The sequence below is a fragment of the Phocoena phocoena genome, chromosome 13 (assembly GCF_963924675.1).
Source record: "Phocoena phocoena chromosome 13, mPhoPho1.1, whole genome shotgun sequence".
Taxonomy (NCBI): domain Eukaryota; kingdom Metazoa; phylum Chordata; class Mammalia; order Artiodactyla; family Phocoenidae; genus Phocoena; species Phocoena phocoena.
In genome coordinates, this window is record NC_089231.1 from 48,010,289 (window position 1) to 48,024,136 (window position 13,848).

General features: G+C 46.9%; 1 protein-coding gene across 2 annotated transcripts in view; it reads left to right on the forward strand.

Moving 5' to 3' along the window:
* KCTD1 (potassium channel tetramerization domain containing 1) overlaps positions 1–12,808 on the forward strand; it is a 90,170-nt gene extending 77,362 nt beyond the window's left edge. Inside the window, exons 4-5 of one of the 2 annotated variants that reach the window (XM_065889753.1) lie at positions 7,640–7,945; positions 11,890–12,305. In XM_065889753.1, coding sequence (XP_065745825.1) covers positions 7,640–7,945; positions 11,890–12,048 — 465 coding nt within the window. In that variant the 3' untranslated portion in view covers positions 12,049–12,305. Of the gene's footprint in view, positions 1–7,639; positions 7,946–11,889 lie in introns of both variants that reach the window. The other variant, XM_065889752.1, reaches the window with a different exon arrangement.
* The last annotated feature ends 1,040 nt before the right edge of the window (positions 12,809–13,848 follow it).

Here is a 13,848-nt window from a genome sequence, read left to right on the forward strand (position 1 = left end):
ATGTCCTAGCTTAAGGAAAAGAGGAAGGAAGGATTTATGGGAAGGATTCTCGTTTATCTCACAGAATCAGTGGGAACATTCTCTCAGGGGTGGAAACACCAGGGCAGCTCTGAGGACCTTGGTTGTGGGAGTCTGTGGGCTTCTAGACTGCTGCCCTTAACCTGGCTCTGCCCCAGCAACGCCAGGGTCTCTCTCCCCTTTTTTGGTTCCACAGAGAGACCATCTGATTGGCTCCACTTGGCTCCGATGCTGGTGCTTTAGCCAATCAGCTGCGGCAACACAGACATGGCTTCTAGGTACTCATTCCTGAGGAACGAACTTTCTCAGAGGAGGCAGAGTGCCGAGCTGGGGAGACCTTCCCCCCCACCCCGCCGGAAGTTTCTTCTTCCCTAGCACCTGAGAGAGTGCCCACTCAGGATGTCGGCCCCCGCCTACGGTCTCAGCTCTGCCACCTAGAGTTTGCGTCCCTGCTGAGGGACTGTTGCTCCTGGTACGCCGGCCGAGGCCCACTTCTCTCCCTCTCCCCAGGACGCTCCCTCCGAGGCAGGACAAGCTGCAGTAACCAGAGGTAGCAAACAGCGCCAGCGCCCTGTCAGATAGCATCCCAGCCCTGGCCACACGCCAGGGTGTGGCTTCCAGATGCTCATGGATCTGCCTTGGGCTCTGCCCTCGGCACCCTGTCAGATAGCATCCCAGCCCTGGCCCTCGCCACACCTGCACAGCAGCCCTAACTCCTGCAGCCTCGTGACCCGGTGACTTGCCGCGCCAGGGTGTGGCTTCCAGATGCACATGGATCTGCCATTGGCACCCTGTCACTGTCACCTGTGGACACTTTAGCTTTTCTCTGGGAGAGTCAGAGAGGTGGGGTGTGGAGACAGTGGCCGGGTAGAGAAGGGACCTTGCCACCTCTCACGTTACCTTCAGTAGCTATCAGGGCTGGGCATCCTTGGCCCAGGAAAAGGAGTGGTCGGGAGGGGCTGGAAGATGGTGTTCAGATGGTGCTGAACAGGGAAGAAGACTCCTGGCCGGAAGTACCAAGTGGTAGCAGGGCAAAAGGAGTGAGTGGGCCAGTCCTCCTGGGCTTTGAAGAAAAGGAAGGGGTTTGGGGGCGGGGAAAGCAGACCAGGTGGAGCACAGAGGAGTTTTAGGGCAGTGAAACTACCTTGTATGATATTATAATGCTGGATACATGTCATCAGACAGTTGTCCAAACCCACACAGTGTTCAACAGCGAGAGTGAACCCTAACGTGAGGACTTCGGGTATGATGTGTCAGTGTAAGTTCATAGATTGTAACAAATGGACCAGTCTGGTGGAGGCTATGGATAGCCAGGGAGGCTGTGCATGGGTGGGGGGAGCGGGCATATGGGAAACCTCTCTACCTTCTGCTCAGTTTTGCTGTGAACAAAACTGCTCTAAAAAAAGAAAATTGAAAGGAAGGAAAAAAGGAAGGAAAGGAGGGAGGAAAGGAGGGTTACAGAGCCAGGGAAATTAAGAACCTTAGAGGTCCCAAACCTCAAACACTGAAAAAACTGTGATGGCCCACCTCCCCCTAAAAAACACATGTTTTTAAAGCCAAGTTTTCTAAGGATCTGTTTTTGTTTATGATTACTACATGGATGCTATTGTTGAAATGTAAAATATAAAATCCTTTCATTCCCCCTCGTTTTCTTGGCGCCTCCTCTTTGCAGGTGCCCAGATACATACATACCCTGCCTTCTGGGGAACCAAGCACGGCCCGAGAGACCCGGGAGCAGGACCCCCTGTCCCGAGCGCGGGTGGGAGAAGAGCTTCTAGAGCTCCGGGGAGGAGTTGGATGCATTCCTCGTAGAAAAACCCTCTTTGTGCCCACGGTACCTAGTATGGCCGCTGCACATAAACAGGTCTTAAAATGAATGAGTGAGTGGCTGAGTTGCCTTTTGAGTGGAAGGACCTGTGAAACTTCAAGTACATTAGGTGTGAAATAAGACTTTCAATGGTTTTGTGGAACTAGAAGCCGTGTGTGGTAGGCTGAGTAATGGCCCCCAAAGGTGTCCACATCCCAATCCCCAGGAACCTGTGAATGTCACCTTACGTGACAAAAGGGACCTTGCAGATGTGATGAAGTTTAAGGGTTTGGAGATGGGGAGATTATCCAGGATAACCCAGGTGGACCCAATAGAACCACGGGAGTCCTTAGAAGTGAAAGAGGAAGGCTGGAGGGTCAGAGTCGGAGAAGGTATCAGGAAGGAAGTGGTGTGATGGTTAGCCATGAGCCAAGGAATGTGTGGGCAGCCCCTGGAAGCTGGAAAACACGAGGAACCTGATTCCCGCCATGAACCTCCAGAAAAAGAGGCAGCTCTGCCAATACCCCGTCTTTGTTCTGTGAGACCCGTTTCAGACTTCTTACCTCCAGAACTGTAAGAGAGTAAATTTGTGCTGTTTTACACCACCAAACTTGTGGTAATTTCTGACAGCAGCAGTAGGAAACCAAGACACTGTGTTTATCACTTTCCTCCCTGTATGGAAAGTGTCTTCTGAATTCAAATATTTAATCAAGAAATAAGCTTTGGGAAAACGGCCCATCTGCCTTTTGGAGTCCACGCACATTTACTTTCCTGTTCCGTGTACTTCTCTCCAAGGTCTCAGGGAAGCCCAATGTATTCACCTGTAAAATGAGATCTTCATCTTTCTGCCTCTCAGAATTATTGCAAATCTCAAAAAAAAATTCTTTTTTATTTTAAAAATATGTATTCTAGGATGTTAAATTATTTAAACAGGATAATACGTCTGTGAATAACCTATCTTTTACTGAATATGAGGCTAAGCAAGAGATGGGGTGGATGCTGTCTTAACGAGAGAAGGTAAAGTCAGCGTGGGAGCAGAGAAGAGTAATGGCTACTAGAACATTCTGGACTTGCTTTGCTGAAAGCAGACACGGATGCTTTGGATTCACTTCCTTCAAAAGAAGAACTGGGGCCAAACCTGCTTCAGCCCCGTAAACGCCTGCCCATTTCCACCTCGTCCCTTGGGAACAAGAGGCTGGGTCGTCTAGAGTTTGTAAAAAGCCAATGAAAGGAAGGCGGGCGTCTTCAGATAGGAACTGAGTCTTCAGGGAAAAAGACTTCAAAAGATTGAGATACCAGAAGAGATGAGCACAAGGCCAGAAAATCTAAAAGGAAACAGGATAAACCCTAAACAACGTGAAATGTAGACGGTAAAATTATATGATCCTGACTGAGGAAGGAAAGGAGGATGAGGCTTCTGGAGAGAGTGGCCGTGGAGACTGAGTCTGTTCTGCAGGGAGTTCTCGGATGAGACGGGAGGCGGGCGTTAGGAAGCAGAGAAGGACGGATGTAAAGGAGCCTACCGTGAAAAGAACAGCCAGCGTGAGCTTAGCTGTGCAGAAAATGGTTACAGGGTGACCCTTCTGGTGCTCGGGCTGGTGGAGGACGATGCTGGGAGGCGAGTCAGAGTGGGGAGCCAATGGCCACGCCAAGTGCACGCGCTCAGCTGTTCTCCAGCCCTCCCTCCCTAGCGCAGAGGGCGGCCCCGTCCTGCAGACCAGATGGTGCGGCGGTAAAGGAAGAAGTGGAGCCAGGATAGTCAAGAGACAGTAAAAGAACACCTGGCAGCTTGAGGTAGTTCAAGGCTAGGCCTGTGAGATGACGTCCCAGGTGCAGGATGACCTTCGGGAGAGCCCTTTTAATCCTTCACTTTACCGACCCCTAACTAGCAGGGTCCTTGAGCCGCCCTGAGCAGGGCCAGAGGGCTGATAAGGCCAGTGTTCCCCTCATCTTCCAAGAGCAGCTAATGATAGCTGTGAACAACATTATGTAGGGAGGGGCTCAGTCCCTGGCGGACTTCAGAGTGGATTATTACACACTTGCTTTGTGAACTCAGAGGAAAGAAGGAGAAGGTCAGAGTCAGCGTAGGGGGGACTTGTAACCCAGGCCCTGTTAGTCTCATTACTTCGGGGTTATGGTAGACAAACTGGTAGATCAGGGTGTTTGCACGGACACAGGCTCATACCGTAGCGGGGCTGGAAGCAACTTGAATGCGATTGATTCCACTCGCTTGACAGGTAAGTACACTGGAGCCCTAAACAGTTAAGGGGACTAGCTGGCAGTATGGTGACTTGGAGCCCCTCCCAGACCTCCAGCCTTTCCCCTGGAGTCCCACCCAAACACACAGTATTTCAACAAGAATCTAACAAATGCCACAGTTATGGGCTGGATTACAGATTGTATAACCAGGTGGCAGCCAGAATCCAGAGACTTAATTTATTAGCTGTCAGCCTGAACAAAGCCCTGTATGTAGCCCTGTCCTCTCAGTACTTTTAGAAATGATTCACACATAGAAACAGGACACCCAGTTCAAAATGACACAAAAACGAGAGGGAGACCGAGAACATGGGTGAAAGAATTTGAATTTTCTCAGTACCTTGGAACAAACTCAGAACCTACAGTATGTAATTTAAAGAGGGATACATAATGGAGGACTTAAAATTTTTCACAAAAGCGGAATGGGGAAGACCTAGCTCCATAGCAGCTTTGTGGAAAAGGCGTAGGGATTTCACTGCGAGCCGAATAAGCAGAATGTGAAGAGAGTAATGGGACTGTGGGGAAGGCAGGAAAGCTGATATGACCGTATGCCGTGTGGTGGGCAGAGTAATGCCCCCCAAAGACGTCCATGTCCTAACTCCTGAAAGCTATAACTGTGTCACCTCACACAGCAAAAGGGACTTTGCAGATGTGACTAGATGAAGGGTCTTGAGATGCGGGGATTATCCTGGATAATCCAGGTGGACCCAACATACTCAAAGGATCCTTACAAGTGAAAGAAGGAGGGGAAAGGGTCAGAGTAAGAGGAGGAGATGTGACAACGGTAGCAGAGCGGGGAGCGAGGCAGGACCAGAAGCCAAGTGGTGCAGGCAGCCTCTGGAAGCTGGAAAAGGCAATGAAATGGATTCTCCCCTAGAGCTTCCAGAATAAACAGCCTTAGTGATTCATCTTGGACTTCTGATTCCCAGAACTATAGGAGAATAAGTTCATGTTGTTTTAAGCTACTAAACCTGTGCTCATTATTACAGCAGCCACAGAGAACTAATACAGACTGCATTCATAGCAGTTACAGTGTCCAGCCAAGCAAAGGTGGTGCAGTGCACTCATGAGATCACATCTGAAATGTTAGGTTCCATTCTGGTTTGGGTTTTAGGCAGCATGTTGACAGATTCAAGTACAGTTGACCCATGAACAATGCAAGGATTGGGGGGGCAACCCTCCTCGCAGTTGAAAATCTGCATGTGATTTAATCGGCCCTCTGTGTCTGCAGTTACACATCTGCGGATCCAACCAACTGCAGATCATGTCACACTGTGGTACCTATGTAGTGAAAGAAGTCCACATGTAAGTGGACCCGTGTAGTTCAAACCCGTGTTGTTTAAGGGTCAGCTGTACATACTAGATGTTGAAGAACTTCGAAGTCATAACAAATGAAAGGGAGCTGAAACGATTGGGTATTTTCAGCCTGAATAATATTTAGACATAACAGTTGTCTTCAAATGTTTGAAGGGTTAACACGTCAAAGATTAAGATCACTGAAACCCCAGAGTGCGGAATTAAGAACAAATAAGTTGAAGTTACAGGAAATTCAGGTCATTCTAACAAAGACATTTACAACAATCACAGCTTCAAACAAAGTAAATACTGTGCCTTGTTAAATAGTAAGCTTCCCACCTCTGGAAGCATTCGGTCAGAGGCTGAATGATCACTACTCAGTGACATTAGAAAGGATTCCTCCATGACTCCAAGGGTCAAGGTTGGTCAAGACTGCTGTGAGCAGTTTTAAGATCTGAAGACTTGATGGCATGTTTTTCACTGGAGTCCGGATTCTTTTTCATGCTGAAATTTGTAATTAAATCTCACAGGAGAATAAAAAGCAGTAGCATTGTGTAACTCTCAATACTGTTTAAATCTCCTTGAGAGCTGTCATCTTGATGAGTAAGATATTAAGGTCAGTATGTCACGGTTGGTGGACTTCAAAGATGACCAGGGCACGGTAGTGGGGTCCCCAGGTTGACCAGGAGGAACCTGCAGTTCCCTCACTCCTACCCTCAGGCTGGGCTGGTCTGGGGGCTCGGTTCTGCCCTCAGAGCGACCACACTGCAGCTTGGTTCTCAACACCTCAAACCGAGCAGTATCTCCTGTGAGATAGGAGGCGAAGTAGGTGAAATGAGATGATTGGAGCAGTGGGCTGCTCTCCTGCAGGGAGCCAGGCTCCTGTAGTGATGGGGTTGCTAGGAGACGACAGAGTAAAGCAGCAGCCCCTTCTGCTGATCAGCGTCCAGGTCATGTCTTACACCTGGCCCGAGTTAATCAGCATGGAAGGTAGACGATCCAGCTAGGGACCCACTCATACTTTCTTGCCCTTCCAACTCTGTTTTCTGTGGAAGCCTTGAATAATGCTCCAGCTGTTGATTTGCAAGAAAAAGCAAAGTGCCAAATAAAGCAGCTCTCCTGAAGTCGTGCCCTCCTATGCTCCGTCCCAAGGCCTCTGGCGGCCCTCGAGCCCTGGGCTCAGGCATTGGCTCTCCTGCAGGCACGGGGCACCGCCTGCCAGCTCCAGCCCGTGGAAGGAAGGAGAAATGCGTGTCGGTTGATTAAAATGTTCTCAACCAGCGTGTCTGGACAAGTGTCCACGTACCTCACAGCCAGAGATGATTGTGGCCATAGCTACGTTTAGACATAATATTGACCTGCTTGATAACATTCTTCCTGAGCTGCTGCCTCTCCGTCATCCTCTTTTGTCCTCCCATTCAGTGGCTTGTGTGTGTTTTAATAGATTTTTTTTTTAAGACGAGAAAAAGAAACCACGCCTGAAGACTGGGTGACTGCATTTTCAGAAGTGGACTAGTTTCCTTTCCTGTACATCTGTCTTTCAGCAGCCCAGGCCTGAGGCTCTCTCACTTTGTTTGCCTCTCTCACTTTGTGATGGGGGCACCGAGGGCTGGTGGAGGGCAGTGCGTCCTCCATCAGCCTCCCCCAAACCATCACCCATCCCGCAAGTTTAGGTAAAAACAGCATGCGTGCCCTCCAGGTGCCCATCCACCCGCTTTCCAGCCCCACCTCCACCATGGCCCTGCCCCTCCCCCTCCTGTGAGACGTTCTGGAGCTGCCACTGAAGGTGACAAGGAGCATAGGCTCCTGGTGAATGGTGCACAGCTCTGCCTCCCCCGCCTCGACCCATATAGGCGTTCCATCCAGCGGCCATAAAGTGGATTCTCATGGACACAAACTGTAAACACCCAAAGGCATTTTTCTACAAAAAGAGAAAAGTCTTGGTGAATCCTTTCACATCTTAGTTTTCTCATCTGCAAAATGGGAATAAAACATGGTTCCCAAGTCACTGGGCAATTATGGGGATTTCATGAAAGCACTTAGAACGGTCCCACCTGCCCCTTAATACCCTTAGCTCCTATTATAATCACTGAATGAATGAATGCAAACTGAGTCTGTACAAAAGTGTTATATAAGTGAAAAATTTACACCCAGATTTGATTATTGAAGTAACAGGGGTGAAAAATTCACCTCTCATATGTGGACATTTTTGGCACCTTAAGTTTGCATTTTACACTGTGAAATACCTTTTTTTTTTTTCAGGACTACACTTTGTTATATGAAGAGGCAAAATATTTTCAGCTTCAGCCCATGTTGTTGGAGATGGAAAGATGGAAACAGGACAGAGAAACCGGTCGCTTTTCTAGGCCCTGTGAGTGCCTCGTGGTACGTGTTGCCCCAGACCTCGGAGAAAGGATCACGCTCAGCGGTGACAAATCCTTGATAGAAGAAGTGTTTCCAGAGATCGGCGACGTGATGTGTAACTCCGTCAATGCAGGCTGGAATCACGACTCAACACACGTCATCAGATTTCCACTGAATGGCTACTGTCACCTCAACTCAGTCCAGGTATAGTGTCGTCACACACTGTGTGGCATCGAATGTTGCTCTTAATGCTGTTATCTTGCCTTCATGTGGTACCTTTCCTCCAGAGAGCTGGAGAACCCTCACATGGTTGGGGGGCGTAAACTGTTCACCCCTCTCTCTGCAGCAGTCATTCAGTCATTCCACAAACGTTTATTGAACATCTACTGTGTGCCGGGTGCTGGTATGAACACTGGTGATACAGAAGGGAAGAAAACAGACAACAGCCCTCTTTTCATGGAAAAGAGGGAATTATATTATGGGAATGGGGGTGGGAGGGTGCAAACAATAACCAACCTAAATGATGGGCAGGTAGTGAGAAGAGGATGCCTAGGGCAGGGTATCCTGGCAGGGGGAGCAGCAGTTCTGAAGCCCCCAGTGTAGGAGCACGTGCTTGACATAATGAGGAGTATCAGGAAAGCCAGCATGGCTTTAAGCGAGTAAAGGTGGGGTGGGTAGTGCAGAGCCCCCCCAGGGACAGATGGTGGAGTGCCCCACAGAGGGTGGGAAGAGCTCTGGGATTCTTTGTTTTGGTTTCTTTGGGGTTTGGTTCCCTTGCTTGTATGAGTCAAATGGAAAGCCATTTGAGGATTTTGAGTGAGCAAGAGACTGACATGTTGTAACTCGTATTTGAAAGTGAATATTCCAGCAACAGGTGGAAACCAGGGGGAGCAAGGGGACCAGTTAGAAAGCTGGTCCAAGCAATAACTGAGAAGTTTCCGACTCTGAATATCTTTTTTTTTTTTTTTTGGCTGCACTATGCGGCATGCGGGATTTTAGTTCCCCGACCAGGGATTGAACCCGTGCCCCCTGCAGTGGAAGCACGGAGTCTTAGCCACTGGACTGGCAGGGAAGTTCCAAAGTAATTTTGTTTGTTTGTTTTTCGTTTTGGAGGCACCGCACAGCTTGGGGGACCTTAGTTCCCTGTCCAGGGATTGAACCCCGGGCCCTCGGCAGTGAGAACGCAGAGTCCTAACCACTGGACTGCCCTGAATATCTTGAATGTAGAGCTGACAAGGTTTTCTGACAATGGCTCTGGGTTGTGGGACAGAAGCAAAGATGACTGAGATTTGTGATGGAGGAACTGGGTGAATGGAATTAGTATTTTCTGAGATACAGAAGTTTATGGGAGAAGAAGACTTAAGGGCAGAATTCAGAAGTTTGGTTGACAAGGTGTGAGGGGCCACGTGCCTTAGATGATGGTGACTGTGGTCACCGTCGTAACTGACGCGTGCCAGCCCTGGGCCAAGCGTTGTCCGTGCTTGTCTTCTTACACCAACCCTAACAGGTAAGCACTGTAAATTCCCTGTCTTGCTGATGAGAAAAAGGAAGCACACCTGGGTCTTGACTCCAGGTCTGTGGGATTCAAAACGATTTGAAGTCAATGGAGTCAGGGTTTGGGGGCTTTTCTCTGTCTTTTTAGTTGGAACGGGTCCATGGCTTTATTCAGTATTGAGCCAACAAAGCCTCTCCCCAAACTCCAAGACTAGAAGCACCCACTCTACCATTCTGCCTCTTGAGGATGGTTTCACAGCTATTTATCATTTTAAAGTTTTGTGATCAGGTGTCTGAGAGCAGAGTAGCAGGAAACTGGCAGACACTGAGCCCTGGGCATGCCAGAGGGAGGCACACACCCCAGCAGGCAGCGGGTGGCGCCTGGGCTGTGCAGGCCTGGAGTTGCACCCTGGACCGCCCTGTGCAGTTCCTGAGCGGGGCCTCAGCGATTTAGAAAAGCCTCTAGAGCCCTGAAAGCCTTTGCCCTCCTCCCCGTGCCCTGCCCCGCCCCCCTCCCCCAGCTCTCTCTAGACAGCATTTCATTGCTTCTCTAGGGCCCCATCCCTAGGGCCACTGAATAACTATCAGAAATTCACAAGCCTGACACTTTTCCCAGTCATTCGAGTCTGATCAGATGTGGATTTCCACCTGGATTAACTTCGTCATGTGACATGGCCATGCAAGCTCCTGCCCCATCTAGAGGGCAGGCACCGTCCTCTAGGCGTTCAGAGGCTTTGGGATAAGGCACAGGAGCCCTGAGAGCTACCCAAGTGATTTTAATATTCCCAAATGATCACTAACTTTAAGGAACTTTGCTATTAACGAGTTGTGGCTTAAAAAGGAACAGTCAAGAAGCATACATAAGCTATCTGCATTACACTGGAATAAGCTTTACCACCTTCAGGGTAACATTGGATCATATTGAATAATTATCATATGCATATTAGACCCTCTGGGGAGGAAGCTTAGGGACTTCCTTATATTAGCAATTTAGCGACCTAACAACACTGAAAGACAAACGGTATGAGTTAAGTTCTTTATTCTTCAGCTTTCTCTACCTTTGTAATTTCTCTCCTGATCAAGGCAAAAAAAATCCTTTCCAAGGCAGTGGTTTGGCCAAGCAGGCTAGGGTGCTTCTTGCTGACAAGCTACATTCCTGCCTCTACTGGGCAAATCTCCTGAGAGTGAGCTGTTCACCTTTTTACTCACCTGCCACCAAAGCACATCTTAATGTGCTTGATTCTGAACTTAGAGATTGTTTTCTTCATAGCGTCCTTCTGCCGCCTGGTGTGCATATGCATTGTGAATTTATGTATAGAAGTAGACAACTGCAGGGAAGAGTGTTCATTTTGTTCCCATAAGGACTTTTTTTTTTTAATTTGCCACCATTTGAGGTTTTAATTTTTAGAATGCATACTCTTGCTTTCCCATCTCATCTAGTTAGCTCTTTTGCAAAATAGCAGATTATATTACATGCAAAAGTAGCCAACCAAAAAATAATTCAAAAAAAGACATAGTAAGGATTCACTGTAATTACATTTTGAGAGTTATTTGGTAACATTTCACTTTGTTCCAAAAATTTTAAAAATTTGAGCCAGGCATTTTTTCTAAAGTTATGATTGAGTCATCTTGCCTTTAGAGTGGTGTAGATATAATTTAATTACATCCAGAATCCTGGCAGGGAACATTTACAAATCTAATATTTGTTGGATTCCTAAATAAACAGAATGCTGTAGATCAGTTTCCTGTATTTCTGCGTATCTAAGAGTTGCAGGAAATGTTTCCTGCATTCAAGTGTGTCAGACAAGTAGTGACAAACCCAGGGATCTTTCTGGCATTAGGTATTTGATTTCAAAATCAGAGATAATATGGGTTATGTTTGTATGAGAAGTTTAGAACATCTTTATTTTTGGATATATTTTCTAATACAGATCATATACAACCATTGCATTTATTCTTGCCTCCCTGGATACACTCAAGGCAATAGAACTATTTCAAAAGCCACAAACTTGAAAGCTGTAGATAAACCTCCACTGTCTTTAATAGTCCATTTCTTCTGCTGTTGAAATTGCATCAGTCTTTCAAGCTGAAATATATTAACTCAGTTTCAGGAAATTTGAACAATGGCCCAGTCAAGAGTGAATGAGTTGAGGCTGAATCACCGATGGAGTAAATTCAGATAATATCACTGTCTCTCCATAGTCTTTATCATCTCATCGAATATATGTTAGTGGTAAATGAGCTTTGAAATGTGAACCCTCTCTTTCTGCAGAGAAGGTGGAGTTGCACCTTCTCTGCAGAATTCCCAATTGGAAACCCAATTCCATCACTTACTAGGAGTGAGCCTCAGTTTTCTCATCTGTCAAATGGACTAACTCCACCCATTACGCAAGGTGGTTGTAATGAGTAAATGAACTTGGCATGTGTAAAGCTAGCGTGCGAAGGAACATTTTAGGTATTAAAAACGTTTGCTCGCTCCCTCCTGCCCTGTAATCCAGAGTTTTGTTTGAAAGCAGAGAAACAGAGATTTAAGGGTTGGATAAGATGAACCAGAGCTGCACATGATCTCAAACTTGGGGACAGTCTTTGGGCTGTTTATGTGGCCAAAGGACCTAGCTCACCCCTAACTGCCTGCTTGTATCGGTCCCTCACAGGTCCTTGAGAGGTTGCAGCAAAGAGGATTTGAAATCGTGGGCTCCTGTGGGGGAGGAGTGGACTCATCTCAGTTCAGCGAATACGTCCTGCGGCGGGAACTGAGGCGGACGCCCCGTGGACCCTCTGTCATCCGGATAAAGCAAGAGCCTCTGGACTAAGTGGACATGTTTCTTATGCAAAAAGGAGAAAACATACACAACAAATAATGCAAACAAGAAAGGGACATTTATGTGCAGTTGGGACAGCAAACCAAGTCCTGGACCTAAAATTGAATAAAAGACACATTTATATCCAATAGAGACCACACCTGTATTCATATGGGAACAATTGGAATAGTGATATCCTCAAGGTGTAAAAATATATATAAATATATATATATATGTCAAAAGGTAGGAAATGCAAAAAAAGAAAAAAAGGTGGTAGCTACAGTTGGTGCTGTGATGGCCGTGAAGTGTCCTGGGCCTCCCAAGGCCTCTGACCAATAAACAAGCCACGAGCAGTGAGGACGCATCTCCTTACAGTTTCCATTGCCAACAGCCATCCATTCTTTCTTTTTCCTTTGTTCTTCTTTTTCCTTTTTTAAAAAAACAAGAACACTTAGAATCGCATTTCTTTGCATATGGAAGTTTCATGTCTCTCTTTAGACGGGGGACTGGGCAGGACTTCAAAAACAACTCTCACGTGCACACTGCATTCGAAAGACGTTAGACATGAAATTTTAAACGTAGTTTGTACAGAAGTCACACTTTTTTGTCCGCCTCACAGATGTGAACATGACTTTGTTTTTAAACCGATCAGTTTTGCAAAGGGGCCAGAATTATTACTTGTTAGAGTTGCTCCAGTTTGAGTCTGCTGCTTTCCTACAGTTTTTCAAATTTTATAATGTATTAAATACAATAAACTCTGTTTAAAAAATAAGGTCTGTGTGAAACACACGTGTTGGGGCGAGGCGGTATTAAAACGAAATTTTTCTATTTTAAAATTTTCTGTGTCGAACATTAAAAAGAGGCCTAAAAGCTGAGGCCATTGTTGAGACCCAAACCCACTAAAGGATAAGGATGTCGACCCTCCTTCTGAACAGTTCTATTACTGCTCAGTGTTAGGGCGGGTGCTTTGTTATTCTGCATTGGTTAGCAAGATAAACCTTCCTTCCTGTGAGTTTACAAATTTCAGTTCTCTCTTGCTGCAGAGCGAACCACACCCAAACTTAGCAGCTTACAACATTTTCTTCTCTCTCTTGATTCTGTGATCCTCTTGTGTGGATTGGCCTGCGTGTGATGTCATCTGGGGCGTGGCTGGGGTGCCAATCCCCACTGGCCATGGGCCTCTTCATGTGGTTTGGGCATCTCCCAGCATGGGAGCTAGGTTCCAAGAGGAAGGAAGGAAGACACGGTCCCCTGGAAGGCCAGGCCTGGAGCTACTCAATGCACTTCTGCAGGAATCTGTTAGTTCAGCAGATACAGAGCCAGCCCAGATTCAAGGAGGGGCAGGGGATAAAAACACACCTCCTGTAGGGGAGAGTGCCAAAGAAGTTGTAGCCAAATTGAATCTACCATAACACCTGTCCAAAAAAATCCAAAAAGTAAGGCATTAATGGCTTTGGAAGAAGTAGGGGAAAATCTCAGGGCCAGAATGATGACTTTCTTATTAGCCAAGGAGGCGAGAAACAGGAGATGTCAGTACCAGTTTGGAATCAGGTCCTCAGCTTTTCCAGGGTATTAGTGATTCTGAAGACTCCTCTGTCAGTGCTGCCACCACCTTTCTTCCTTACTTCCTCTTCCTCATTCCAGACACTCAAAATAAACCTGGCATGATGATAAGATTGACAGGTAAACTATAATGTGTTTCTGAGGCAGAGATGTTCCTGTGGTGATATACTATTTCCTTCCTGAACTTTCTTTTTTTAAATTAAAAAGTCTATGCCTGAGGACACTAGTAATAAAAATATTTGGGGCTTC